At 44.5% G+C, this 27,109-nt stretch overlaps 1 protein-coding gene and 1 long non-coding RNA gene across 9 annotated transcripts in view; one reads left to right on the plus strand and one right to left on the minus strand.

Annotated features, from left to right (window-relative positions):
• The window catches only part of LOC128352316 (uncharacterized), a 61,297-nt gene extending 37,624 nt beyond the window's left edge, over positions 1 to 23,673 (plus strand). Inside the window, exons 2-5 of the long non-coding RNA XR_008320315.1 lie at positions 17,214 to 17,308; positions 22,382 to 22,612; positions 22,989 to 23,063; positions 23,548 to 23,673. This is a non-coding gene — a long non-coding RNA (uncharacterized LOC128352316). The remainder of the gene's footprint in view (positions 1 to 17,213; positions 17,309 to 22,381; positions 22,613 to 22,988; positions 23,064 to 23,547) is intronic.
• KCNIP2 (potassium voltage-gated channel interacting protein 2) overlaps positions 1 to 27,109 on the minus strand; it is a 176,254-nt gene that overhangs the window by 27,907 nt on the left and 121,238 nt on the right. The window contains exon 1 of one of the 8 annotated variants that reach the window (XM_053312802.1): positions 19,462 to 19,564. The exons of the other annotated variants lie outside the window; for them this stretch is intronic. Coding sequence (XP_053168777.1) covers positions 19,462 to 19,564 — 103 coding nt within the window. Of the gene's footprint in view, positions 1 to 19,461; positions 19,565 to 27,109 lie in introns of those variants that run through there. 8 annotated transcript variants of the gene reach the window in all.

Here is a 27,109-nt window from a genome sequence, read left to right on the forward strand (position 1 = left end):
ACATGTCCAGAAGATCCCTTAATGCTGTCTCAAGTCAGCCAGTTGACTGTGCAGTGATGTCATGGCCATGGACACAGAAACAGCCCAACCAAGGACTCCAAGTGAAATGCACATTAACAAACACATTCGGGGGCTCATGGGAGTAACATGGAAAAATGCAGTGCTTCCCCAAGACCCATGGTTACTGGATAGCTACTGATGTCCAGTGGAAAGCATGGTGGAGCCCTGCATACATTTTCTGCTTGGGAATGAAAATCTGCAGTGCAATGGTAAGATCACTTTCTATTCATTTCTTCTTGTCAACTGAGGTGTGGTTGTCATGAAGCTGATGCGTAAATGTCCATGTATGTTGAGTGCACATGCATGTCTCCATTTTAACACAGAATTCCAAAGATTATCTGAGCAGAAGATACTGTTTTCAAAAAGCAGTGACTGAGAGATGTAGACAAGCTGAAAAATGACCAACAGTACAAGAAAACAAATAGAAAATAGAACTCACACAGTTAGGGGCAAATAGGGGTCACACAGCCGTTAGGGAAGCAGAGCAGACCAGGTACAAAGAGTCTTCCAGGAAGGAAGGAAACTAAAACCATGAAAAACATGACCTTAAGGGATAGAAAACCCAGCGACACCAGAGCAAGAGCACTGGGGAGACAACAGTTACAACATGCACTTTAAAAGGATAAATGGTTGAGGGAAACAATTGGCATTTTTGCTGTCCTGGCTTTGGGCATGTCTGGGCAGCTTTGAATAGTGCCATAAATAATTGCACTTGAAGTAATAGCTTTCAAAGGAAGTTGCTCTCTCACTCCCTCATGCATACCTTTTCTACTCCCCAGTGTGATCCACTGAACCTGTCAAACCAGTCAACTTCTCTCAAGGCAGCAATGACACTGAGGCAGACAGTCCCAGCACTGGGTGGAAGATATACGCTCCTTCCATCTTTTTCATAAAACACGCCTGGGAGACTGGGCAGCATTTGCTCCAGCTGGTGCCCACACAGATTTATGAACATCCGCCACAGAAAATAGCCGCTAGATGCACAATAAATAATAAATCACCGCAGAAAGCAAATATATCTTCGTCTGGGGCAACTTGCTCCCAAACTAATGCACTGTACGAGAAACAAGGCAGATTCATCTCCCACACACATTGGCCAATTGCTCACAGATCTTGATAGTTCCTTGGCACTATATAAGAGTGTCAGAAGGGCCTGCCACTTTTGGGCAACTCTCTCTGTTGCCAGTGCAATCCATCTTTACTTCTTAAGAAGACCAAATGGTTCTGTTCCACTATCTAGAATAGTAGGTCTACTTTACTCCCTCCTCCACATGCACCGCTGCCCATTGGTTCTTGTGGATCTTGGACCATGTAAACTATCTCCACACCAACACCAGCTCCAGCTTCAACTGCAGGTTTATTCTCAACCTGAGGCATTCAGTGAAACTTCTCCACATCAGCTCTATTTGCATGTCAACTTCAGCCATCTGTGCTCCTGCTCAGCCCCTTGTGCTCCCTTTACACTGAACACTCAAGGCTCAACCTTTGGTTCTTCTTTGACTGCAATGATGGATTACCCTTCTGTTCTGTTCTCTTCCCACCATAATACAACTTTTGGTACAGGCTGCAATCTCTTGCGAAGACCTTTGCATCACAGGGTTGCACTTAGTCCTGCTGTTACCCCCACCACCACCACCACCACACACACACACTTCTTGTTGAGTTGAACACAGAGTTATCATAAGAACCACCTATTCATTGGATCACACAGCAAGCAAAGTAAGCTCTCTGAGCAAGCTTTAGGGAAGTTGAGGTGTGAAGGTCAAAATTTGCAAAAGACTAAGAGGGACATGGTACCTGGCTCCAGGATCATGTGCTAATCAAAGTTAGCTTGACTGAAAAATTAGCTTTTTCAAGAGAAGCCTGGTATGCAGCAGAGCCTCTAGCTTGAGAAAAAGTGAAATACATTGTTGAGGTCAGTCCCCAAAATCCACAAGGAATCCTGAAACAGAAGAGTAAACTAAAAGCTATGTTGGCAACTTTTCATGCGCAGCTAAAATAAACTACAAAAGGAGGACAATTAAGTTGAGAGTCCTCTGTTAAAGGACAAAAAAAAGAGAGAGAGAGGATGCTACAGCACTTTAAATGATTGTGTGTGCCTGTGTGCTGGGAGGGAAGGAACAAGGAAGGATACAGATTTCCAGGACCTTGGGAAAAAGACAGTATGCAGAATAAAACTGGGAGCTGTCCTTGGTACTGACTACCATGGTAATTTAATTTTCCCATTTAATACATCAGGGGGTGCCAAATCAAACCAGCCTATAAAACTTCTCACACAGAAACAATGGAAACCAAAAGATAAATCAAACTGTAATAAAGCAACAACTTATATATTTTCCTTTGCATAAAGAAATCAATCATGTAAGTGAATATTAAAAGTGCACAACAAAGAACAGTTTCACCAAATACAGACCTGCAACTGGGAGTAATAAAGTATAATCTGACAATTACCTGACATACTAGGGATGTGCACAAAACTGGTTTTCCAAGTTCGGTTCAAATGTGAACTGGATTCAAACTGGACTAGGCCGACTCAGATTTGGCACCTTCGATCCAGCTCCCGGTTCAGTTTGAGCTCGAACTGGTTCAGAACTGGCTTGAAGCCCTACTGGCAAAGGGGGATCCAGTGAGAATCCCTCTTTACCTGTAAAAGGGGGGGGGGTTCCCTGTTAATACAGGGTACTTAGAAGTTGTTTCAGCGGAAGCAGCTGAGGGAGTGATGGCTCCCCTGACCCCCACCAGCCCCCCGCAGTGTTTCCTGGGCTCGATTTGGGCCTCTGCACCGGTGCGGGGGCCATTTTTAACCTCCATGCATGCGCATGGTGATGCAAATGGCACACGCACTGAGGTAAAAAAAATTGCCTCCATGCTGGCTCAGAAGCCTGAAACAGCTGAAACCTGGCTCAAACCGGGCCTCTGCTGGCCCAGGAGACTCTGAGGGAGGCCAGCAGGGGCCGGGGAGCTGCTGGTGACCCCCCCCCCATGGCTGCCACAGCTGCCAGTGCTGCTGGAGCGATTTGTACGTACTCTGTATTAACATTACTTAACAGGGAAGTCCCCCTGCCCCTTTACAGGTAAAGGGGGATCCTCACCAGATCCCCTTTTGCCAGTAGGGCTTCAAGCCAGCTTTGAGCCAGCTATGAACCAGGTCAGGTTCAGCTCAAGGTCAAGCCTTCAAGCCAAGCTGGTTAGAAGTCATGCCAGCTCGATTTAGAGCCAGCTCGCACATCCCTATCAAATACCCTTGCAGCTGGTTATAACTGTATCCTAGTTTGATTCAGACTTGATTACTGCAGTGTTTGTATGTGGGGCTACCCTTGAAGACTACTTGAAACTTCAGTTGTCTAAGAATATAGAGACCAAATTATTGACTGTCACCTGGCAATCAAAACATAGCTCATTAGTAAAAGAGCTTTACTGGCTTTTGGGTACAATTTATTTCTAGCTACAATTTAAGGTACTGGTTTTTGACCCATAAGGCCCTCTCTGGCTTAAGGTCAGGTTATCTGAAGGACCATCTGTTCACATATGAACCTGCCTCCTCTTTAAGATCTGTTTCAGAAGCCCCACTCCAGGTCCAACTGCCTTCAGAGGTGAGTTGGGTAGTGACTAGAGATAGGGTCTTCTCAGTGGTGATGCCGTGATAATGCATTGCTGTTTCCAAGCATATTTGCTTGCTGCTAAATTTTATCTTGGCATCTGATAAAAACAATTTTATTATCCTGTGCTTTTAATGGCTGCTTTTCCTGCCTTCATTTTCCTAGAGCTTTTATTGTCCTTATTGCCATTGTAATGTTGAATTGTTGGGTTTTAAAAATTTGTTTTGTTAGTCACCTTGAAAATCTTGTTGAAAGGCAGAATATTTTTCAAGTAAATAAAATAAATATACACATATATGAAGCAAAGGCAGATAAATGCCAGCAATGTCTCAGATTCAAGGATTCTATTTGCTTAATCCTTCTCATTAAAAATGGAGGGCACAGGAGAGATATCTGTTTATGGCTGATCCCTGGAATGAGAAAGAGAGGCTAAGGAACACATATTTTTACTGAACAGATTGCCATTTTATCACGAACAGGCTATGGCTATATCCCCTGTAACTTTAGGATATGGATTTCTAAAAGAATCCATCACATTTTGGAAATCGCACAGTGCTCTCTAAATTAAGATACAATCCTGTTCAAACTTACCTAGGAGTAAGCCCTGTGGAACACAGTGGAACTTGCTTCTCATAAACATGCACAGGATTACACTACATGATGTAGAGAACACATGATAGGTCAGAATAAACATTCAATCCTAACTGCAGGGGGGCAGGAGAAAGGAGGGAAATCTTGTGAGATCATTCATCTCAACTACTACTATTTTCTAACTTTGCTTAGAATGATTCTTTATCTTTCACAAGCTCTGAAGTGTTCAAACACTTTTGAAATTCATTAATAAATCTGTTTTTAAAAGTGTAGATTGCAAGCCAGATCCTTGCAGCATCTCATTATTAAAATCACTCCCCATAATTAAAAAAATCACCATTTGGAAAAGGCCATATTTGTGCCTCTGCTGTTTTAGTCAGCTGCTAGAGTACCTACTATAATCTTTTAGGAGTAGATATGAAAGAGACTGAAAAGCCAAGAGTTAGAATCCAGTAACAGCTAATTTTGGTGCTTGTTTATTTAGAAGTAAACCCCACTGTGTCCCATGTGATTTTCTCCTAGGTATGTGTGCAAAGGATTGCAACCTAAAGCATAGCTCTCTCAACAAGAGTGACTACTCCTGGTTAGTATTCCCAGAGTCCTGATGCTCAGGGGTGAATAATTTAACTGTGTCAGCTCATATTTAAGGTATGTTTAGCAGTTGCAGAAGAACTGGTGTAATTAATCCAGTCATAATCCAAATTGCCAGTTGAGCCTGAAGAGTGCTTTAAGCTCTTGAAAGCTCTCTGCTTCTTCTCTGAGGGCGATCACAACCACCTCTCTATGGGCACCAACATCTTTCTCCCTTTTATCATTTGGGCTCCTTTCTCTTGGTTCTTTTTGTACCTAGTTAACCCAATTTACTTTTGCACTGACACCACAAGAATGTCTTCAGTAATTTGTAGCTGCCTTTTCTTGCCCACATACAGAGGCGTAGCTAGGGGGGAGGAGTCCTGTGTTCATCTCTCTCTCTCTCTCTCTCTCTCTCTCTCTCTCTCTCTGGTGGCCCCCCAGAATGAGGGAGATAATGAAGATAATAGGGAGGGATGGAGCTGGACGGCCCTCAAGAGCTGGGGGCCCATGTTCTTTGAACCCTTTCACTCAATTATGGCTATGCCCCTGCCCACATGCACCCAACACAGGTGAAAAGCCTAATGCCCTCTAAACGTTTTACACAGTCAGAGACAGCCTGAGTACAAGAACAAGAAGGGATAACTGCATGCTCCAAAAGGAGTATGGTACTACTGACAGCACTTGCAAAAATCCCATTGTTACAAAGATCAGATGACAAAGGGGTTCCACCTAAATTAGCACCTGACATACAGGCACCTTGCTACTATTTCTCAAGTGTGGAGGGTGAGGAAGACGAACATGCTGCAAAGAGGCTGATAAGGCTAAAACAGATTTCCATCTCGGAGTAAGTGAAGGAGAACGGACCTGGGGAATGCAGATGTCACTTTCCCCATATTAATCATCTCAGCAATGATTTGGTTTTTCAGAACTAGGCTCAGTTCTTTTGATAACGGGCTGATACCATCACCGTGGTAAAAATTCCCCCTTCAGAGCAATATGAGGGAGAGATCTCAGAGATTATAGGAGATGAGGGAGAGATCTTAGAGATGATTTGCAAATCCTTGCAAAGTTTGTTGGGATATATATCCTACAGATAGTATCCAGGGAGAACGGCAAGCACAGTAAATATGTTGAAGGGGGTTACTTTCTGCCACCTGTGTAGACCCCGATGATGCTGAAGATGGTTTTTAATTTCCAGTTCCTTACTCATCAGGAACTAAGTTCTCATGCCACTGCACTCCTAAAATAAGCTTTGGACAGCCACGTATCATATACTTTGGTCACTGGAAGACTGTTCTCTATGAGATGCACAAGGACTCAGCTCAGCCCAGCCGAAAGTGCTGTTTATGTGCAAAATGCATTGAGACATGATGCCCCAAAGCAACACTTACAAATAAAGAATCGGGGATGTTTCACCCCCAAATAAGCCCTGTGATGGTTCCGTTCATATGCATCTCATTAAGGACAGCCTTCCAGTGATGGAGGTATAGTATATGTGGTAACCCAATGCTTATTTTAGGGGTACAATGCTTATTCAGAATGCTTACGCAGTTCTTATCTCTTGTGAGTATTAAGGAATTGGGAACTAGGAACCATCTTCAGCACTGTTCCTTCCCCCAGCAAAGGAGAGTCTAGATTAGATTCACAGTTTCTCTAGCCCAAGATTTCACAAGAGACACCACAAGAGGTCCATTGAGTGCCAAGCATCCTCAGAAGCTCCCCAGATGTAGCACCTCTGTAGTGTGTGTGTGTGTGTGTTTGTGTGTTTGTTTATGGTAGATAAGGATACCCTGAGCATGCAATTTATATCTTTTGCCCCAAGGGAAAGATAGAGCCATGAACTACCTTCTTGTCTGCTCACTCTAGCAAGTGGGTGATTTGAACCCTTGGGGGCTCTCACCCCCCCACCCCAGTTCATGCTCTCATCCCACAACCTGCACTCAGTATCTGTGACTGGGCCCATCCACTCCAGAGTGGGTTGGATGAGTCTGTCGATTCCAATTTGCACCTTTGCCTCATATCCATCTCAGACTGGATTAAGTGTGAATATCCAGGCTTTTACATTCTCCCTCCCCCACTTCAAATTGTCACATTCTCCCCACTCTAAAGTCTCCATTTCCTGCCAATTGTTCTTCTGAATTATTGATGCCGGCACTTCAGGAGCCATAATCGATAGAGCCAGCTTTTTCTACCTCCCTCTAACCCACCCCCAGTTAAAACTGCTCAGGAACAGCCTTTGGGCCACCAATGAGTCAGCACCTTGGTGGGTTTGTGGACTTTAGCAATGAGGGTTGTGGGTTTCAAGGATGACTCTCCAAACACCATTAGTACTGGGCATGGCATGCCTGTGATGATGCAGCAGTACTTCAGAGCAGATGGCACTGCCACCTTCCAGGGCCAGGGATATGCTAAGGTTGTTAAGAGAACAAGTTCCTGGCATGGCAAATATAAACAGCACTCACACCAAACAAGCATGGTGTAGCAGACATCAACAACCTCCTGTCTATAGGTTCCAGGTCACAAATGACAAGTAATGTGGGATATAAGCAGGAACAAAGGAGCAACTGAGCTGCAAGTGTAAGTGGCAGCAAATCACCCATATTTCTTTGCCATTTTGTCCCCCGCCCTCATTGATACTCCATTTATCATACATATTTACTCTTGTAAAGCAGTCTTAACCTCTCCTCACCCCTTGGTCCCATGAACAAGACTCACAGAGAGAGCCAGCGTGGTGTAGTGGTTAGAGTGCTGGACTAGGCCCGAGGAGACCCAAGTTCAAATCCTCATTCAGCCATGATACTTGCTGGGTGACTCTGGGCCAGTCACTTCTCTCTCAGCCTGACCTACTTCACAGGGTTGTTGTGAAGAGAAACTTAAGTATGTAATACACTGCTCTGGGCTCCTTGGAGGAAGAGCGGGATATGAAATTAAATGAAATAAATAAATAAATAAAATGAAATAGTGCATGCAGATTCACTGAAGTTTTCCCAAGCAAATGGTAAGGAACCCACATTCTGGAACACTGGTCATAAAAGTCTGCACACTACATTGCCACTGGATCTTTCTCCATGGTATGTTACAATGCACAGAGATATGGAAGGAATGCAGAAGAAGTCCAAAAGCACATTCTCTCCCTTCTCCCCACTCCCACCCCTTCACTCATCTGGCATTTCCAGAAGCAGGGATTTTAAAACATTCTACTCTGGAAATGCTTGACTAACAAGCATTAGTTGTTGGTTCGAATCACTGCCAGTACTATATTGAGCAGCAGCGATATAGGAAGATGCTGAGAGGCATCATCTCATACTGCGCGGGAGGAGGCAAGGTAAACCCCTCCTGTATTCTACCAAAAGAAAACCACAGGGTTCTGTGGGCACCAGGAGTTGACACCAACTCAGCAGCACACTTTACCTTTACTCTTGAAGAACCCCACATGGGCTCCTCCGCTGGGAAACACACCTACTCATTTGCCACAGGACTGAAGTGTATTGCAGAAGATTCTTAGGTGTGTTCCAAGGCACATACTTGTTTTATTTGAGTTATTAGTCATGCCTCTGGGGCCTCATTGTTAACAAGCACAGAGAGGGTGACCCAGAACCACTCAACACTCTCCTGTGCTTCACATAGTGCAGGGGAAGATCAGTAGTAGCAGAGGAGAAGCTGCCTTTCAGGTAAGCTTGTCCAGGTAAGCTTGTCCTCTATTACTGATCTTCTCATGGAGGAACCCCAGTTCAGGTTCTAAGAAACTCCAGGATTTCCCAGAACACTGATTAAAGAGGTGAGGTATCGGTTGCTAATGTTACTGCTATCAGAAAATGGTAAGAAAAATTGCTTGAATTAAGAAGTAAAGTCTTGGCTAAGAAGCCCAAAAAACCTATTCATTATTTGCTTACTAAAAGCCAAACAAACATTTAAAGTTGAGTAGTTGTCAGAGCAAGGAGGGAACAAAATGATACAGATAAGCAACCAGTAGCAATGGAATGGTTCGAAGGGGTGGAGAAGCAACAGCTTTACACATTCTTTGGTAATAAAAACAACAACAGTTGACATTTATATAGTGCTTTAAGTGTGTTCAAAGCACTGTACATACAGTATGCTATCTTCATGTAAACTTCCCAACAACCCTCTAAAGTATTGTCACTGCCCTGAGCCATTTTTGGAAGGGTGTTATATAAATCAAATAAATACTGCATATGGGAAGCTGGCTGAGACTAAGAGAGACGGGCTTGCCTGAGGCCATCCACTGAGTTTGTGTCAGAGGCAAGATTTGAACTGGAGCTGTCCTTCAGTGCCCACTCACTGACACAGGGAATGTATCAGGTGATAAGTGACTGAGACAATGGAATGCTGGCTCCAGGTCTGGGGGCTGCACCTTTAAGGATCTACACACTCTGCAACAGGGAGGTGGAGCCTGGGGGAGGTGGTGGGGCCAAGAGAAATAAAAGGGCTCAGTTGGAGCTGGGTCCATCAACTTGCTCCCTTGGAGCTTTCCAAAGTCCTGCAGTCCTGTCCTGGGGATCTTTATGGAAGACCAAGACAAGACACTTACATGCTTAACTCAGCAGGCAAAATGGCTTGAAACTTGGGTCTTTAACAAAAGCATGGGATCTTGGGATGCTGAAGTATGTTCCCAGTAGCAATTTCTACTTGTGCATGTTACAGACATAGAATTGTGGAGTAAGTACATCTCTGCCTATATTAAAGTTGTGCTGTCGAGTCGGCGTCGACTTCTGGCGACCACAGAGCCCTGTGGTTTTCTTTGGTAGAATACAGGAGGAGTTTACCATTGCCATCTCCCACGCAGTATGAGATGATGCCTTTCAGCATCTTCCTATATCGCTGCTGCCCGATGTAGGTGTTTCCAATAAGTGTTTCCCACAGTCTGGGAAACATACCAGTGGGGATTCGAACCAGCAACCCCTTGCTCCCTAGGCAAGTGACTTCCCTGCTGCGCCATTAGGTGGCTATTGCTATGCATCCCACCTGAACAAGAGATAAATACAGCTCCCACCTATGCTTCCAGAAAGCACTGGTGGTGGAGCTGAACACAGAAAGAGAAGAGACACAACACAATCTGCTTGGTGCAGGGGCAGATAGACAGAGGGACACATTTCCCTGTACATTCACTGGAGCAACAAACCATTTAGTTTCACACCAAATGTACAGAAAAAACAAACCATGGCTGCTGATGGAGATCACAGCTAAAAGCTAGATGCCACTGGGAACAATCGGCACATCAGACCCTATACAAGGGCTACCTTTATTAAGTTGGGGGCAAAGAAAATCCCACAAATATTTTATTTGCCCATTCACAATGAAAGAGATCTAGTATGTTTCAATCTGAAGTACAAAGACATGTATCCATTTACAAAGCTTCCATTGGGATTTGAACAAAGTGTACATTTCTGGGTGATTAGCTTCCACTCACAGCCATCCTGCTGAGAGCTCATGCTTTGAGCTTAGCTCTTCCTAAGGAGTTCTTGTAAGCCAAGACTTGCCCTAACACTGAGCCAAATCTGCCTTCAACACAGTCACCCTATTCATCATCTTTATCCCCACACAAGTACTCAAAGCATACCCCAACTATATTTTAGCCATTGCACAGTCCTCTTGTAATGCCAACAGTGAGATTTTCTCTCTGCATGTAATAGATTGGGGATAGTCTTGCTGCAGGGAAGATAGGCTTTCTCTGGAGCTGTAGCAAAGGTGTCATCTTCTTGCATGAATTACTATTACAGTAAGTAAAAAGTCTGTATTGTACTAATGATTAATAAGGGCAAACTCAGGTTTTTCTTAGCCAAAGTGGAGCTAAAGTTTTTGGCGCCAAAAGTAATTATTTGCCCTTTCATTGCCAGCTTGTGCTGTGTTTGCTAAGTGAATCATCACTTTTGGTAGGTAGATTTCTTTGTTCCTAGCCTCTCCTGATAAAAGAAAAGAAAAGAAAAGAAAAGAAAAGAAAAGAAAGAGCTTGGTGACTATTTTTTGTGTTCTGCCAGGCCTTTCTGCTAGGGTATATGTTTATATTTATCTACATCTTTCTTTGGGGCTCAAATGCACAAACACATCTGGAAACATTTATTTAAAATGACAAACTGAATGATGCTGTGTCGTATGGGTACTGGTTTAGAGATAAGGGATGTGTGTGATAATTTCATTATACCACCTAGACCAGGGATTCTCAAACTTGGTTGGATCCACAGATGCTGCTGGACTTCAACTCCCATATTCCCCAGCAAAAATGACTTTGGCCATTGTGTCTGGGGATTATGGGAGTTGAAGTCCAACAGCATCTGGGGACCCAAGTTTGAGAACCCCTGACCTAGACACAGGATTCATTCTATCAATAAGGAAGTCTATCCAAGTCCAAAGAGAAATGGGCCAAACTAGACATGACCTTAAACATGTTGTTTGGCCCTCCATGTTTATTTTTTGGTATATAATATCCATCAGGGGCCCCAATCTGGACTATGACTGCAAAGGGCGAAGGGAGAGGAATTTAATCCTTGACTTCACCACAGTCCTAATCAGAATCACAGCCTCCATGCCTGCTATTTGCCCTGGGAGGGAAGCAACTATTGGCATCATGGAAATCCTTGCCCACTTCCTTCTTTTCCACCAAGTCCTATTGCCTTGCCACTGTGCAAAGAAGGGGGATAACTGTAAGGGTTAAATGAACTGCAAAGGTTAAATGAGTAAGGGTTAAATGACTGGTGGGCCACTGTGCGAAACAGGATGCTGGACTAGATGGGCCTTGGGCCTGAACCAGCAGAGCTGTTCTTATGTTCTTATGAGTTTTGGAGCTCAGGTTTTCTGCAGCAAGTAGGTTAGAATAAATTGAGATTGGTGGGTTCAGGTATCACAACCAACCTCGGTTGGTTCCTTTTTCCTTTTCCTAACCAAGAAAGGAAGTAGATACATGTGCAGGAATGGGAGGGATCATTGAGGGATGTTGTGTGGAGCTCAGCATGGACAGAGGTCTGCATGATGTATGAAACCACCTATATAAAGGCTAATGCTCCCTGAGCAGTGAAAGAAGAAACAGTTGTCCCTATGCAGGAGAATAAGAGCTCACAACCCCAAAGAATTAAGGAAAAATCAACCCTCACTAAAGGACCCACAACATTGAAGGATGTTGCTCTGATGAGAAGGGGACATGCTTGCTAGCATTTGGGAAATGGTTAGAAAAGCATTTCAGCACTGGAGTTGTACAGTGAATGTGGGATCTCCGAAAACAATAATAATTTTTAAAAAGATTAACAAAAGCAAAAGAAGGTCACAAAATGATGTAGACATGGAGGTAGGAGAGTTGAGTTGTTCATCAGTAATTATACTGTCAACAATATCCATAAGATGCCCAACACTTGAGCAGCCATAGATTGAGCTGGGGATCAGGTTTTCCCAGAAGGACACACTGATTTTCTAAGGAGTCCACAGCAGTAGAGCAAGCTGAAAGGAAGTTTCCCAGAACCCAGACTAAATCCTCTTCTCTCTGCTGTCTCTCATGATTCTACCTTACCCTGCCCCTTTTTTGTGCTGGGCAGCAGCCAGAAGAACCAGCCTCCTCTTAGCATGGTCACAGTGATGAACAAGATTGATTGCGGTGGGGCTGGTGGCAGGGCCGCATCCATTAACATCTCCAAGCTATTAGGGGATTTTGTTTCACCAGCTGGCATGATGCAGCAGTGGCTGGGAGCACTCTTGCGGTCAGAAATAACACACAGAGGGAGGTGGAGGCAGCTCTGAGTGCCAGGGACAGGAAGGACCGCATGGGCAGTGAGGGTGGGGGATCTGCTCCTCAGTCATGTTCTCTAAGCAGCCTCTGACAATACGGTTGCTGCAGGCAGTGGGAACAGTGGAGAGACTCTAAGGGTGGCCATGTAGGCCAACAAAAACAGCAGGGTTCTTATAGTCAGGGAAAGCCAACTCCGGAGGCAAATTGAGTAGAGATGGAGCCCACTGGGGAGAAATAATACACATTAACCTAATATCATGAGCTGTACCTCTGGCATCAGGCATAACATTACCCCAAACTGCCATTATTTCACTTCCTTTATTACCTATCACCCACTTTTCCTTTCCAAAGGCAGCAAACAACATATACAGGTTTCGGTCATGCCTTGGTTATCATCTGACCCCACTGAAATCTTGGCAGGTGCTCAGTTCATCATTGGCAAGGATCGAGGTCATAGCGGGTGTTTAAAGCCGCAAGGTATATATGGAGAACTTTGGGTTGTAGACATAGTTACAATCCTTTCCAGTATGAAAAGCTTACATTGTGGGAGAACCCCTGTTTGAAGACTGCTCATAAATCTTTCTATTGGGCTAACTGGCCTCCCACAATGTCATTACATTAATCAATTGATCCCTTCTGAAGCTGTTTTTAAATCTTTTGATAATTTGAGAGCAGAGTTTGATTTATATTTAAAGGCTAGCTGGCAATTTATTCAGCTAAAACATTTACTATCATGGCTTTTTGGTCCTGATGTGATTGCAGCTTCTGAAACGCCATTTCTATTCTTAGACCTGGAACATCTATTGGATACACCTAAGCCTGTAATCTTGCTATATCAAAAGCTTAAAGACATTGATCAGATTGATATTGATTATATCCAAGATCTTTGGAACAATGATCTTGAATACCCTGCCTTATCAAATCAAAGGCAGGTTGCTTTAAAAGCAGTGAAACATGCCTCCTTGGATCTCAAAATGAGGCTAATACAGCAGAAACATCTATTCCATGTTTATTGGATACCTCGGAGAATGTTTAACAAGGGATGGTCATAGACTTCTAGAAGCTGGAGGTGTAATCTGTATGAGGGTACACTTGCGCATATGATTTTGTCCTCTCTGGTTATTGTGACATTTTAGCTTGAAATCCATAAGGCTGTTAACATGACATTGCAGCAATCATTGCCTGTCAAGGACGTTCATGTTTTGTTGGGGTACATCCCCAGCATTATATCAAGAATCTAACATTACACCAAGAATTGTAGATTCTTTGTGCCTGAGGGGTTGCCAAAAGGATTATAATACCGCACTGAAAAGACAAATTTACTCCTGAACTGAAACTCTGGATAACTGACGTGTTCTTTGTCTGCATTTGATCTGGGTTTTCCCCTGAAGGAAAGGTAAAGAAGTGGAATTTTCAGCTATTTGGTTGAACTGTAATGAATTGTTTATGCTTTGAAAACAAAAATATCGATATCCTTAGAAGAAGGCTGGTTTTTTTTGTTTTTTTCTTTCCCCTTCCCTTTACTTTTTCCTAGGTAGGTTGTATTTTATGATGTTAAAATTATGGTTAAGGGATATTTGCCCCCCTCCCCGGGTAAATTCACATATATAATTGCTATCTTTGATTATGTTATATGCACTGTTGTAATCTTACTGAAATAAAGAAGAAAACACACACAACAGAAAGTAAAATATCAAAACAAAAGTCAATTTAAAACAAACAACAACAACAAAAACCAAAACAAAAACCCAACAAAAACCCAAACAAAACCAGGAAGGCTATCCTGGCTAATATCAGAATGGAACCTCCATATTCAGATGCAATATACTTCTGATTACTAAATACCGAGGAACAAGAAAGGATAACCATTACTTTTACACTCTTTGTAGGAGCTCCCAGAGGCATGTAGCTGGCTGCTGTTGGAAACAGAAAGCTGGACTAGAATGACCTTGGCTTGATCCAGCAAAGCAGTTCTTATGCCATTATGTCTCCTTGTTGTTCTTTGGGAGAATATTCTCCAGTCCAAAGGAGTTCTGATCCTACATGTCTTTCATGCAGAAGACACCAGTTAGAGCCAAGCTTATGTTTCTGCTCCCAGGAAGGCAAAGGGACATAGTAGGTTCAAGCAAAAGGAATTGCGGTCTGGGTACTCACTTTGGGTTCCCTTGTCATGGAAAGGGAACCCTAAGTGGGGATGCAGTAGGCCACAATTCCTCTACAATTGAGTTCCCTTTTCAAGACAAGGAGCTCACTTCTAAATGGAATAGGATATTCCAGTGAACTACTCCTGGTTTGGAATCAAGGAGTCTCTCTGAGGTCTAGGAGCTCTGGAAGCTTCATACCATTACAACTGCATGTTCACCAGTCTAGAGACATGATGTTGGGGGGTAGTACTGTGCTGCATCACTTGGTGTACTCTTGGGGCCTGATAGATCAACATATTTAGAGCTAGAAATATGCTCTATTTCCCCAGCTGGGGTTGATGGGCCCTGTTCTTTGTTACTGCTCTCTCCCTTGCATTATATGGCTTTGGTTTGCTTGTGCTGGGGACACCGGGGCCTATTTGCTCTGCACACTCCTTTCTGCATCTTCTTGTGACATGCTTGTGACATGTGGTGGTCTAGAATGCTGAGTTCAGTTGAGCAGAAGTGTAAATTGTTTTACCATAGCTAAAGATAAGACCAGATAAGACTTTTGGTCATTTCCATCTCTAAGATTTCATTATATTCTTGAAATTTCCAGCTAGCCTCAATACCTCCTCAGCTAAGATACAGAAAATGGCTGAGGCAGACTATTGGTTCCTCTAGCTCAGTATTTATACTGACTAGTAGCAATTCTTCTGGGTTTCAGATGGCTATTTCCCAGTCTTCCCCAGAGATGCCACAGACTGAAACTGGGACCTTCTGCATGCAAAGCAGGTGTTCTTCCAATGAGCTACAGATGTTCTTCCAAATAAGCTTCCACTGAGCTCATTTACCCTACAAAGTGCTACCTCCTGGTGCAACCTCATTCTTCTTGCTAGTGAAGCATATTTCCCTGTTTGGGGCAGCCAAGAAAGAAAATTAATCCAGGATCCACAAGTAGAGACCACGTCTTCCCAATACAGAACACAAAGGTGGCCTTTAAATTCTCCCTTAGTCTGCTAGACTTAAACAGCACATTCACAGTGAGGAACCTCAGGCAAATTAATTTCCTAATGCTTGTTAATTAATCCATAAAATAGAGCCTGTTCTTTAAGACTTCTGAAGGACAGTTCAAGTAAAGGCAAGAAAAGAACAACGAACTGACAGCTGAGAAGTGCTCTCTGTGTAGGGGTTTCAACCCACTGGGACTGTCCTCCCAAGTTATTCTCAGAGTGAACATTATAAAATGAGAAGGATCTATACATACATGACTCTGTTAAATAAGAGATGTGAATATGGTGAGGACCCTAAAGAATATTTGTGACAGACATACAAGTGAACATATGCATGCACCATTGGTAGGGTGATTACCATTTAGAAAAACTCACTGTTTGGAGAACTGGTGATGTTAAGTCGTGTGGAAAAAGGCTCCTGCAACAGCTTGATAATTTAGGGAAGTGGCATGGGATAGTGCTATATAGATAATACTTGCACTTCAACAGAAATGGCCAGAGACTACAGATGAGGAGCCAAGTTTCAGGCCATCATTGTGCCACAGATGGTGAACATCTAGAGAGAGGCTCCCAGCTGTAGAGTCATCTTGTCACTAAACTGATCTTTAGGACTCTGAATTTGTCATTCTGTGATAAGGTTCCAAGTATTAATATTATCTTCAGGTCATGAATGGGTTATTGGTTACATTAATGGCAAGCAATTTTAATGTCCTTACTCTACAGAGTATCTGCAGTCATAGCTGTCTGTGCATGGGAAGCAAGTGCACAAATCAAGATAGCATACACACACACACGTGTGTAGATGCAGGGAAGGGGAATCTGCCTCCCTAAACATCAGTGGGGCATATCACCTCTCCTCCTCAGTGACAGAGTACACATGGGCATGCGGAAGGCCCAGAGTCAGTTTCTGGTACCTCCAAATAAGGCTGGGAAAGACTCTCATCTAGAACCCTTTAGTGCTGCTGCTAGTCAGTGTAGTAGGCAATATTGAGTTAGATAAACCAGTGGTCTGATTCAGTCTAAGGCAACCCTATGTACATATGGAGGAATATGCCAGTCAGAAAAGAGGGTGACTTGTTAACCTTGGGCATGCCACTTTTCTCTTTGCTGGACTCTGTGTGTGCATATACATGCATACTGAGTACCTATCCGCACCTGCTCAAGGGACAAATGCAGTCTCAATTCCCTCCCCGTCCCCCACTTCAAACAAAACCACCACCAAAGTCAAACACTGACACAGTCAATTCCATACCAACACAGTTTCCCCAGATACATCATCTACAAAATAATTGGAAGCCCTCTTCCAAGACACAAATCTCTGAGAAGACCCAATCTCAGGCAGCAACAAGTGGAACTGCTACAGATCTCTGGCCAGCATGTCTGCACAAGGAGATAACACTGCACAATCAAGGGGGCAGAGAGCTAAGGCTGACTCTCAGTGGAGAAAGCAGGCAGGAACAGAAAGGCATGAAAGGCAAAGCCTCATAGTTCCAGGAAACCATGTAATCTGCTTTCATTGCAGCTAACTTGCCAAAAGGGGACACACTTATTCCAAGATGAAAGCAGGAACTGTGAAGCAAACGGCCTTGAGCATGAAGAACTGGCTGCATGAGCAAGGTGAAAGTGACCAAGAGGGAATGTAGATTCTCATGCAAGAGAAAACGTGAGAAATGTTTATGTCCTAGGTTTGAGGAGGTAGTGTAAGGAAGCTCCTCTATGGGCTCCCAGGGCCTGGAAATAGTATCTCCTCAAAGAGTGATAGAAAGAAATGGAGCCTCATCCTGGCAGCAACTCCTGTCACAGGACAGAAGTAGACAAAGGGCATATAGGGTCACACTCCCCACATGACAATCTTGCCCAAAGAGAATCCATGTTGGTCTGCTTTCCTTCTTCGCCAGCCTCCACTTCTTGGAACTGAATTGCAACTTGTACCTTGATTTTAAGAATTGTGTATAATGCTCAGAGTCAGTGTTCCCTCTAAGGAATGCACATGTGTGTGCGCTTAGCAATATTTTGATGTCCGCTCAGTTAATTTTAGATCCCACTCAGATTTAATCAAGAAGGCCCCACTCTGAATGCACATGCACGCACACACTGCCTTGATACTGCTGCCAAGAACAAAACTAAATCTGCACACCGATGAAGAACAAAAAATAGAGGGAACACTGCTCAGAGCCCTACTAGAAAACTAGCTTGCACCACGGACTCTATTCACCTGTTTAAAGTATAATCCCACCTTTCTATACTGCATAAAGCTGATGGGTCTATCTGATCCCATACTTTGCTCACCCTCAGTGCCTCAACTCCTGAAAGTCTAGAGCAGGCCTGCACAACATAGAGCCCAGGGGCCAGATTTGGCCTGCAGGGGCTATTTTACTGGCCCCCAGGTATCCTACAACAACGCAGGATCTGGAAACTGTCTTATAGCACCATCCTATGCATGTTTTCTCATAAATATGTTCCATGGTGTTCCCAGCAAGGCTTACTCCCATGTATGCATGCCTAGGATTGCAGCCTGAAAGCAATGTCAATTTAGGAAGAGGCGAGGACTTGGCATTTGTTTGGGGCTGCCATGCACTCCAGGGACCTCACTGATTGAGCAGAGACAGGACCTATTTTCTGACCACTATCCTTGTTTGAAACTGTGGGTCCACTGACAGGGGGAATAGATCCACAAGTAACTAATTAATATTTTCAATTTTAATGTAATGTGCTAAAATTGACTTTGGCCCCTTCACGCCAAGTTGTGGATGGTTCCGGCCCACTAGGGCATCTGAGCTGTGCAGCCCTGGTCTAGAGGCAGTCCAATTCAGGACCCTGGCCAGCACCCCAAAAGCTCTGCCAGAAAAAGTCTCTATTTGCTCCCTTTAGTAAGGAAGATGGGGACAGAGTTCAAGCAGCAAAAGGACATTTGTACAGAGTCCAGGACACCCAGTATTGAATGTATACAGCACTCATCGATCCATACGGACTTCCCACTAGCGTAAACACACAGAGCATGCTCTTCAGTCACTCAATACTACTATTTCACAACCTTCTGTTGCCTCTACCAGCAAAATCACAGAGTGCACTCTGCACTCACCACCACCACATACGTTTCACTTGCTCATACACACCATGTCAGTTTAGCAGACATCGCAGAAACATTTTCACATGTGAAATGAACACATGCATTAATAGCATCATCTTGGCACGGCACTCACACTCGCTTGCACAGACACAACACAGCTGCAGATCTAGATGAAGTTCAAAGCCTTGTAGGATTCTGTCTCTTTAAGAAATCCTTGCCCCAGCAGGTGCCACTCTGGCAAGCACTCATTTCTTGTGACTTTTAAAAAATGCCTGCTTTGAACTTCTACTTCCCCATGGCTCTGGTATGAAACTCTGAGCTCCCTCTAACTTTGCACTTAGGATAAAAACACATTGAGTCTTCTGTTTTCTTTCAGAGGAGACTTGGCAGCGTATCCCCTAAATTTAGATGGGGTAGCATGCGTCTCTGCATCCACTCCAAATGGAGTGTGCTTCTTCCCACAAATCTCCTTGCCCCACACTATCCTTCAGTATACTGGTCCCTTGGAGGGAATCATGAAGCCATACAGATTGTGGCAGAAGCTTTGGAAAGTGCCATTACGTTTTAATAACATTTACCTACCCACCGAACTACCCAAGAAACATATTTAACTAATCAAGGCAGACCATGTAAACAGCCATGGAGGTACAGATTCATCAGAGCCCCTTCCCTCCCTCTCTCCACTTCCCTTGGGCATTACCTTCCAAGGAGACTGGTTCAAAGAGCCCAAACTGCTCCAGCACCTTGACGAAGAGGACCAGAACCACCAACACGGCGATCATCTCCAGACCTTCCAGGTTCATGGTGAAGGGGATTCATGGCATCAAGCCCCCACTGCCCCTGCTTAGTCTCTTTGCTCCTCACTCACCCCAGTTCAGCCAGGATCACCCATATGCCCGTGGTTGCCTGCGTCTCTTGAAACTGTGCTGCTGCCTTCAGCCCTGGCACTGAAGATCACCCTCCATCAGAATCCACATTGGGGCACCCCTGGCCTTCCCCAAAGCAGTTCAGGGGCACAGTAACTGTGCCTCCTGAAGAGAGGGAGAGGGGTCATACAGCAAGACAGGGAGCTTATGAGTTCTGAGGCAGTGGAATCTGAGCTGCGTTTGCCTGGCTTGCGGCGATGAGGAGAGTGAGAGAGGGAGTGTGGCAGTGCCAAGGGAGAAATGCAAGGGGGGAGAGGGAGAGATGTGTGCAGAAGGAGCCCTTTCCTCCCATCCCATCCCAATGACACCAACTCAATCGATTTGCTTAATGCAGTTGCTAAGGAGATGGGAGAGTTAAGAGGATCTTGGCTCCTGCTCAGAGAGGTTCAGTGCAGATGGGAGGGTAGGAAAGCAAGAGACCCTTATGGGATGTCTCAGAGCGTCAAATTACAGTACTGTTGTGGGCAGGCGCATGCGCCTCTCTGTGCTGCCCTCACACAACTCTCAGGAAAAGGAGCTTAAATATTTGGAGGGAACATGCACTCATAACTCCAGCGCTCTGGCAACTTCCTGACAACTCCCAATTGGTCTGTTCAATTCTTCTCACCGCCTTTCATGGTTCTCCTTAACAGTCTCCTCTCCTATCTCCATAAGTATCTTTCCTGCCTCTGCTTTAAGGTGTGAATACACAAGTAGAGCGGGGGTGGTGGTGGTGGCACTGCTACTCTCACATTTATAGCCCGCCCCCTTCTAAATTTTTGTTGTAAACTGCCTCGAATCTTTATGATTTGGCGGTGTAAAAAAGTAATACATACATTGCTCAGGATGCATGGTTATCGCCTCTGTAGTGATTGTATTAGGATTACTTGTGTGTACGTTTGAGGACTATTCATGTATTAATTTGATGTTACACTGGATAGGTATCAAAGGAGGCAGTTGTGCCTGTACGCCAGTTGCTTACTGGCTCAGACAAAGTAAAGTGTTTGTGTTCCCTCCCTCTCCCCATCTGATTTATTCTATATGTTTGTTGGATACAAACATAAACAACCCCCTCTAATTTTATCCTCACAAAAACCCTATGAGGCAGGTTAGGCAGAGAGAGTGGGACTGGCCCAGTCAACCAGTGAGCTTCGTGGCTGAGCAGGGATTTGAACCCAGATGCATGGAACTTCAAGTTCAAAGGTGTAATGATAAACCAAATCACTGGACAGAGAAAGAACTCCACTGCCCAACTTTAGAAGGAACTGCCATTTGAGGTTGTTGCCCAGACTTTGCGATTTCTTCCCTGAGGATGCCCCAAAGCAGCAGGCAAGAAGAGAATGAACGTGAGGAGTGGGACTGTACTGCCTGGGGAGGAAGCAGACCACTCACTCTGCAACCAACAACAAGGAGGTATATTTACTGATTCAGTTGCCACTTGCAAAAAATCAATGATCACAGCTCAAACCAGACATTGGAAACAAGCCATTTCCAACCAGTGTTCAAAAAACTGCTGCTTGTCTAGCAGAGGAACGAGCAGAGCACCACACTGGCTCAATCCCTGTCATTTCCAGCTAGGACTGGGAACCCTGGAGAGCCACTACCAGTCAAAATAGACAGTCCTGAGCCAGGTGAACCAATGATTTGACTCAATACAAGCTAGCTTCCTGTGCACCTGTGCACACTACCTCTGAATACTTACCAGACAAGGTCCTGAACTTCTCTAGACAGCTACTCCTGCTGAGCTGTTCTGTACCACACTCACCCACATGGTCTATACTTTGCAGCACCCATTGGAGACCCAGGAATGCTTGGGCCCTAGCAGTAATCTAAGAAGCCGTATTACCTGCCTTGGTGCTTTGGGCAAACCCCTCGTTTGTACTGGGCCTGCCTGCACCCGAGTCAAGAAAAATGCCAGGGCCCAGTGCCAGCTTTCAGGGGAGGGGGGGAACCCTGCCCAGGCTCTGCTCATTACTCAGACAAGCAGAGCCCAGGGGAGGCTGCCAGCCTGGCACTGGCGCCTGCTCTTCAGATAGAGGAAACTCAAGACAAGAGCCAAACTGTGGCCTGCAAGAAAAGGGCAAGGGTCTCCAGGCCCACTGCTCCTCCATCCCAAGAAATTAAGTGCGTTGTCCCCACAGTCTGATGAATCATTATCCCTGTTGCAGAGAATCTGCATTCCCACACGTCACAGGGCTAAGGGAAGAGAGCCACCATGCCTTAGAAAGACGCAAAGTGAGTCGAGATAGTGGGTGTACGTATCACCTCTGTTCCTCTAGTCACTGTGTGTGTTCTGTCAAATGCTGGTTGAAAGGGAGAACAAGGACTAGATGCGACACCCTTAGAGATCTCTAGGGTCCCCCTCATTCACAATCTCCCTCCCTCCTCAACACTAACAGACAAGGAGCTAACCCCAGTCCTGCACTGCTGGATTAAGCTAAATTCTCTTCTTACCAGACATCTCTCTCTGCTCTGCCAGTTAAGTACTCAGCATGACAAGAGGAAGAAGGCTGCCACTGCCTTGGTGTTTATGCTAACATGAGGGAGAAATGGGGTAGTTTAGTGGAGGCTTCCCACGGAATGGCACAGAGCAGTCAAAAGGGGAATCGCAGGACTTGAGCTGATGAAATAGAACTGTAAGCTTGCAGGAATACAAAATTTATTTATTTATTTATTTATTTATTTATTATTTGACAATCTCTCTCATATTTGTAGATGCATGCATCTTAAGATGGTGTCCACTGTTCAAACACACAGCAAGAGAAAGTTTGCAGGAAAGCTTGCAGACCATTTTTGCCTGGAACCTGTCAAGAATGGAGGAAGGTGCTGGACCAAGAAATATTTTTACTCTCTAGCCTACAGCCTAGTCTAGAGTGGCAGTAACCAGGGTCCTTTTGGATCAACTCTGCAACTCCTGTTTCAACAGGCTTTGGGCATTCTATGTTGGTATGTTTATTATAGTTGGTTTACTTTGGTTTTGTTTGGTTTAATTTCCTTGTGTTCTGGCTCTGATGGTACAATAGGTGAACATTTGCTTTTATGGCTCTACTCTGTTTGACTGTGGTTATGTATTTTATTTATTTATCAGACATATTTATATCCCACCCAAACCTTACGTCTCTGGGCAGCTCACAATAAAATAATTTGTTTGTTTGTCATCTGTATTTTTATACTATACTTTTTGTTAAAGCTGTCTCAAGTGCACTTTGCAGAAAGGTTTTAACAACCTGCAATTTCTATCAACACTACCACAATGCATGTTGCACCTTATTCTTGGCAACTGCTTTTTCTAATCAACACTTCTTTGATTCTTTGTAATTAGGCTTGAAGTGTACAGTTACAGGATGATGAACTGGCCAACTCTGGGGTGAAGTATGGGGTTCCCCTCTCCATGAAGGTAAGGTTCTAATTCTTCTCATGTGCATCCCAAATGGTGCTAGGTTTGGGGTGGGTGCCACTCCCCAAAGCAGCTTGAAAACACTTGTGCCACAGAACAGCTAAGATCAGAATCCCTGTATCCAGAGAAAGGCAAGTTGAAGCTTGTTGATGTTGCATTGGGAAGTGGCATCACCTGGACAGAGAATACCAAGTAGTCGTGTGATGGTGGGTATTAATGAGGCAAAGAGTGACCAAGGAATTAAAATGCTTATGGCTGGGGTCACACTGAAATTTTGGAGAAAGCAAACTGTGCTGTGTACTACAACCTCTGGATGAAAACAGCCCTACCTTTCAGGCCATTATGCCTGGCCATGAGAAGAGGAGAAAGCAGTCCACATTTCTGTTTACATGTGCAATTTATATGACTTGTGCAAGAGAGAGCAAGCAAGCTATGTGTGAGTTTTACATGTCAAGCTGCTTGTTCTTCATCTTTTCCTATTCAGGGTGTGTATAGGGAAGCAGTAAGCAGGAGGCCAAGAATGCAATTCTCTGCACTAAAAGAATTGTCAGGTACCAGTCTGAAGCAGGTGCTTAACAGGCTAACTCCATCAACATCTGCCAGATGCTAGCTTTGACTATTTGCAAGTTGCAAAAGGTATGCATTCTTCTCAGCCACATCCCCATACACTTCTCAAGAATGCGAGACACTGGAAACAACTTCACCTGGCTGTGAATCATGAGGACAGCTATGATGCCTGTACAGGCAATTACAACAGACTGTTCTACAGAGGAGGAAAGCCTGGCAAAGTGAATGGAAGGGATGGGGACTGAGGCAGAATGCCCAAGCTAGGTAGGCCTTCCTATGGAAAAACAAAAATGTATGTACTTGATATTTCCTCTCGCTTCAAGCTATTAGCTAGGTCCAAGGAGGTACGCTTAGGATTGTGAGACCAACTGTTCCACAACAGTTCCCGTAACAACAATATGCAAAAACTTCAGCAGAAAGCAAGTCTTGTGAACATAGAACCTGTAATTCCAATCATGACTTCCACAGAGGCTTCTCAGTCCAAACATAGCATCTGGGATAGGGATGGGATAGGGAGGAAGACCCCTCTCTGCTGTGCTGACACTCCTCTGTTCTAGACTATGCAGTACACACCCAAGACACAGACTCCCCCACAACCCAGCCTCAGGACACAACTCAGTTCTGACTCTTCCTGAATATTATATGCATGGGAGGCATTGAGGGCATCTGTAACTCTCTGCATGATCTTTGCAACAAGGCAGAACCAGACCTTCTAAACTGCTCACTCCCTATTTGGTCACAAGTTAGAATGTTGCTTTTCTGGCTGAATACATACTTGACTGGAGAAAGTAGTGCTAGGGGATGGGGACTCGGCAGTTTTCAGAGGAGACAGAGGCACAGCATTTAATATCTTGCATGAAAGAGAATAAGCAAAGTCAGTCAGTAGAGTTCATAGCAGCTCACACTCTCCAAAATATGTAATGCTTGCTTACTTTTACCTATTATTTAAAAAGGTCTAAAGTGGTTTACATAGAAAAAGAATAACAATCAGAAGACAGTTCCCTATCCCCTAAAGGGCTCACAATCTAAAACGAAACACAAGGTAGACACCAGCTTCACCACTGGAGGGATGCTGTGCTGGGGCTGAATAGGGCCAGTTGCTTTTGTCATGCTACAGCACCACTTGGAAAGGCACCTCTTTGTCTAGTTCTCAGGGGAAAGCTAGGTGGTTGGCTTATAGGTGGCACAGAGGACGTAGAGTTAAACACATAGAGGTGGAATGTATAAAAAAAGACAGTTTATTGCAGCTATAAGACCAGATGACCCCACTACCAACAACCCCCTGTCCCACATACCAACCCACACAATCCAGTCCATAGTTGGCCACAGGCACAAAGCAGGTCCCTCTAGTAGGTTCTGTGGTTGACTTAACTGCATACCCAACACCCAAGCTAATGCATGTCCTGTCTCAGATATACCTAAAGCCCAAGATGTTGGAGACGGCTATAGGTATGAGGTTAGCCAGGGCTACGGCATCACAGTGGGTCATCTCCAGTAAAAAGATAAGACCAAAACCGCTGAAAGCCAACACAAGTACAGTGGTCAGAAAAATGAGTATGTGTGTGCTGACCTGGACTCAGGTGGTAAGGTACTCGGCAACCAAGGCAATAGCAATGGGTACACAAGCAGGGCTCAGCAACAGAGCTCTTAAATCAGCAGTAGGTCTGACAACCATGGATACAGCAGTGAGCTAAAAGAGGGGGAACCTCTTCTGGACTCCACCCCTTCTTCTGAGCTTCTGCGACTTTTTCAGAGGCCAAAGTCTGAGTTACCAGTTGAACATTTCTGTTAGGCTTCAGCTTGGCTCATTTCCCAAGCCTGTGGTTCTGGCAAGGGAGTGCTCATGGGTATAAATGGTGTTGGAGTGGAGGAAGGGGGCAAGCACCCCTTAGACAAGTAGCTCTCCACATAAGCCTGCAATCCAAAACATGCTTATGCGGTAGTTAATTCCATCAAAACCAATAGGTCTGTCTTCAGATAAAACTGATTTATAAAAGGAGCACTAGTGCAAAAAATACTGTTCACTTTCTTTCAGAAACCAAATATAAAGGACAAATATCACCCAAAATGTATTTTACCCCTTTACTGCTCTCAATTTTTTTTCTGGTGCTGCCCTTGCTCACAGGGCAGGGGCAAAACTATAATAGGGCAAGGGGAGACAGTTGTCAGGGGAGGGGAGCAGAGGCAAGTCACATAACTGACTCCCCCAGCCAGGGCATTTCAAAATCTCGTCTCTGGGCCCACTCCAACCTTGCTATGCCCCTGTCACAGGGGAATAACTCTTCTGGAAGATCAGGTGGACCCAAAGAGTCCTTACAGAAAACAACTGAGCAGGAAGAAATTAACCCTGCAGTTCAAGGTATGCACAGTAGACTTCCATACTTCCCTCAAAGTAACACGTCAGTCCCCCCTTGGAGTGCTGTAGAGATCTAAAATATTTCAGAGTCTGTTCTATGTAAGTGTAAAACCCAGATGTGGGACTGCAGAGAGTTCACAAAGATCTATGGCTATCCAGGGGGAGCTGGCTGGTGATAATATTCTTCAGCCTTTACTTCGATCTCATCTTGCTTGCCTATCCCTAAATTGCCCACGCAGAACCCATCTCATGATCCATTATCTGTAGCCACGCCTGATGATACAACCTCATTTATTCCAGCTCATCAAAGACTCATATGAAGGATTTGCAACAGGATTCCTAAAGCTACAATACCCAATGAACTGGGGGTCGGGGAGCAACAACAGATTGACAGGGCTAGATGTAAATCACCCTGAGCCATTTTTGGAAGGGTGGTATATAAATCAAATAAAGAAAGAATAGACTGGTACCCAGGAACAACCTACTACATAGCAGACATAGAAGAAAAAAGACAGAACACCACTGGTTGTTAACTACAGCTCTCAGCTAAAAGCACTCCAACTTATCATCAATAACCTAAAGTCCATCCTAGACAATGACACTTCAGGCTTTGGGTGGTGGGCCCATCCTTGCTTAGAGACAGCCATCTAATCTTAGCAATGTTGTTTATCTTGACATGCTAAGTGATGAAAGTTAACTGTTGCATGCAGGAGTCAAGAACTAAACATCAAAAGGCTTCTTTGTGCTGTAGTTGCTGTTTTTGTTACCCATAGGCAGCTAGGCTCCCTACTAGACAAAAGTGCCACCATGGAGAAAAGGAGGCAATGCAATGGAAGATTCAAAAGATGCATTCTGTCCTGGACTCAGCTCAGCCTGCACCTGTGGGGTGCACAACAGCATCATATGACCTTAAGGAAGAGTCACTGTACTAAGACACAGCTCTGTTGCACCCTCTGGTGACCAAGTTCTATCTAGACAATCACAGACAAGATATATGCTGAAGGAATTCTGCAGGTCAGCATCTCTTGTACCATTCATTCATTCATTCATTCGATTTCTATACCGTCCTTCCAAAAATGGCTCAGGGCGGTTTACACGGAGAAATAACAAACAAATAAGATGG

This window comes from Hemicordylus capensis, chromosome 3, assembly GCF_027244095.1.
Source record: "Hemicordylus capensis ecotype Gifberg chromosome 3, rHemCap1.1.pri, whole genome shotgun sequence".
In the NCBI taxonomy this organism is placed as follows: Eukaryota; Metazoa; Chordata; class Lepidosauria; order Squamata; family Cordylidae; genus Hemicordylus; species Hemicordylus capensis.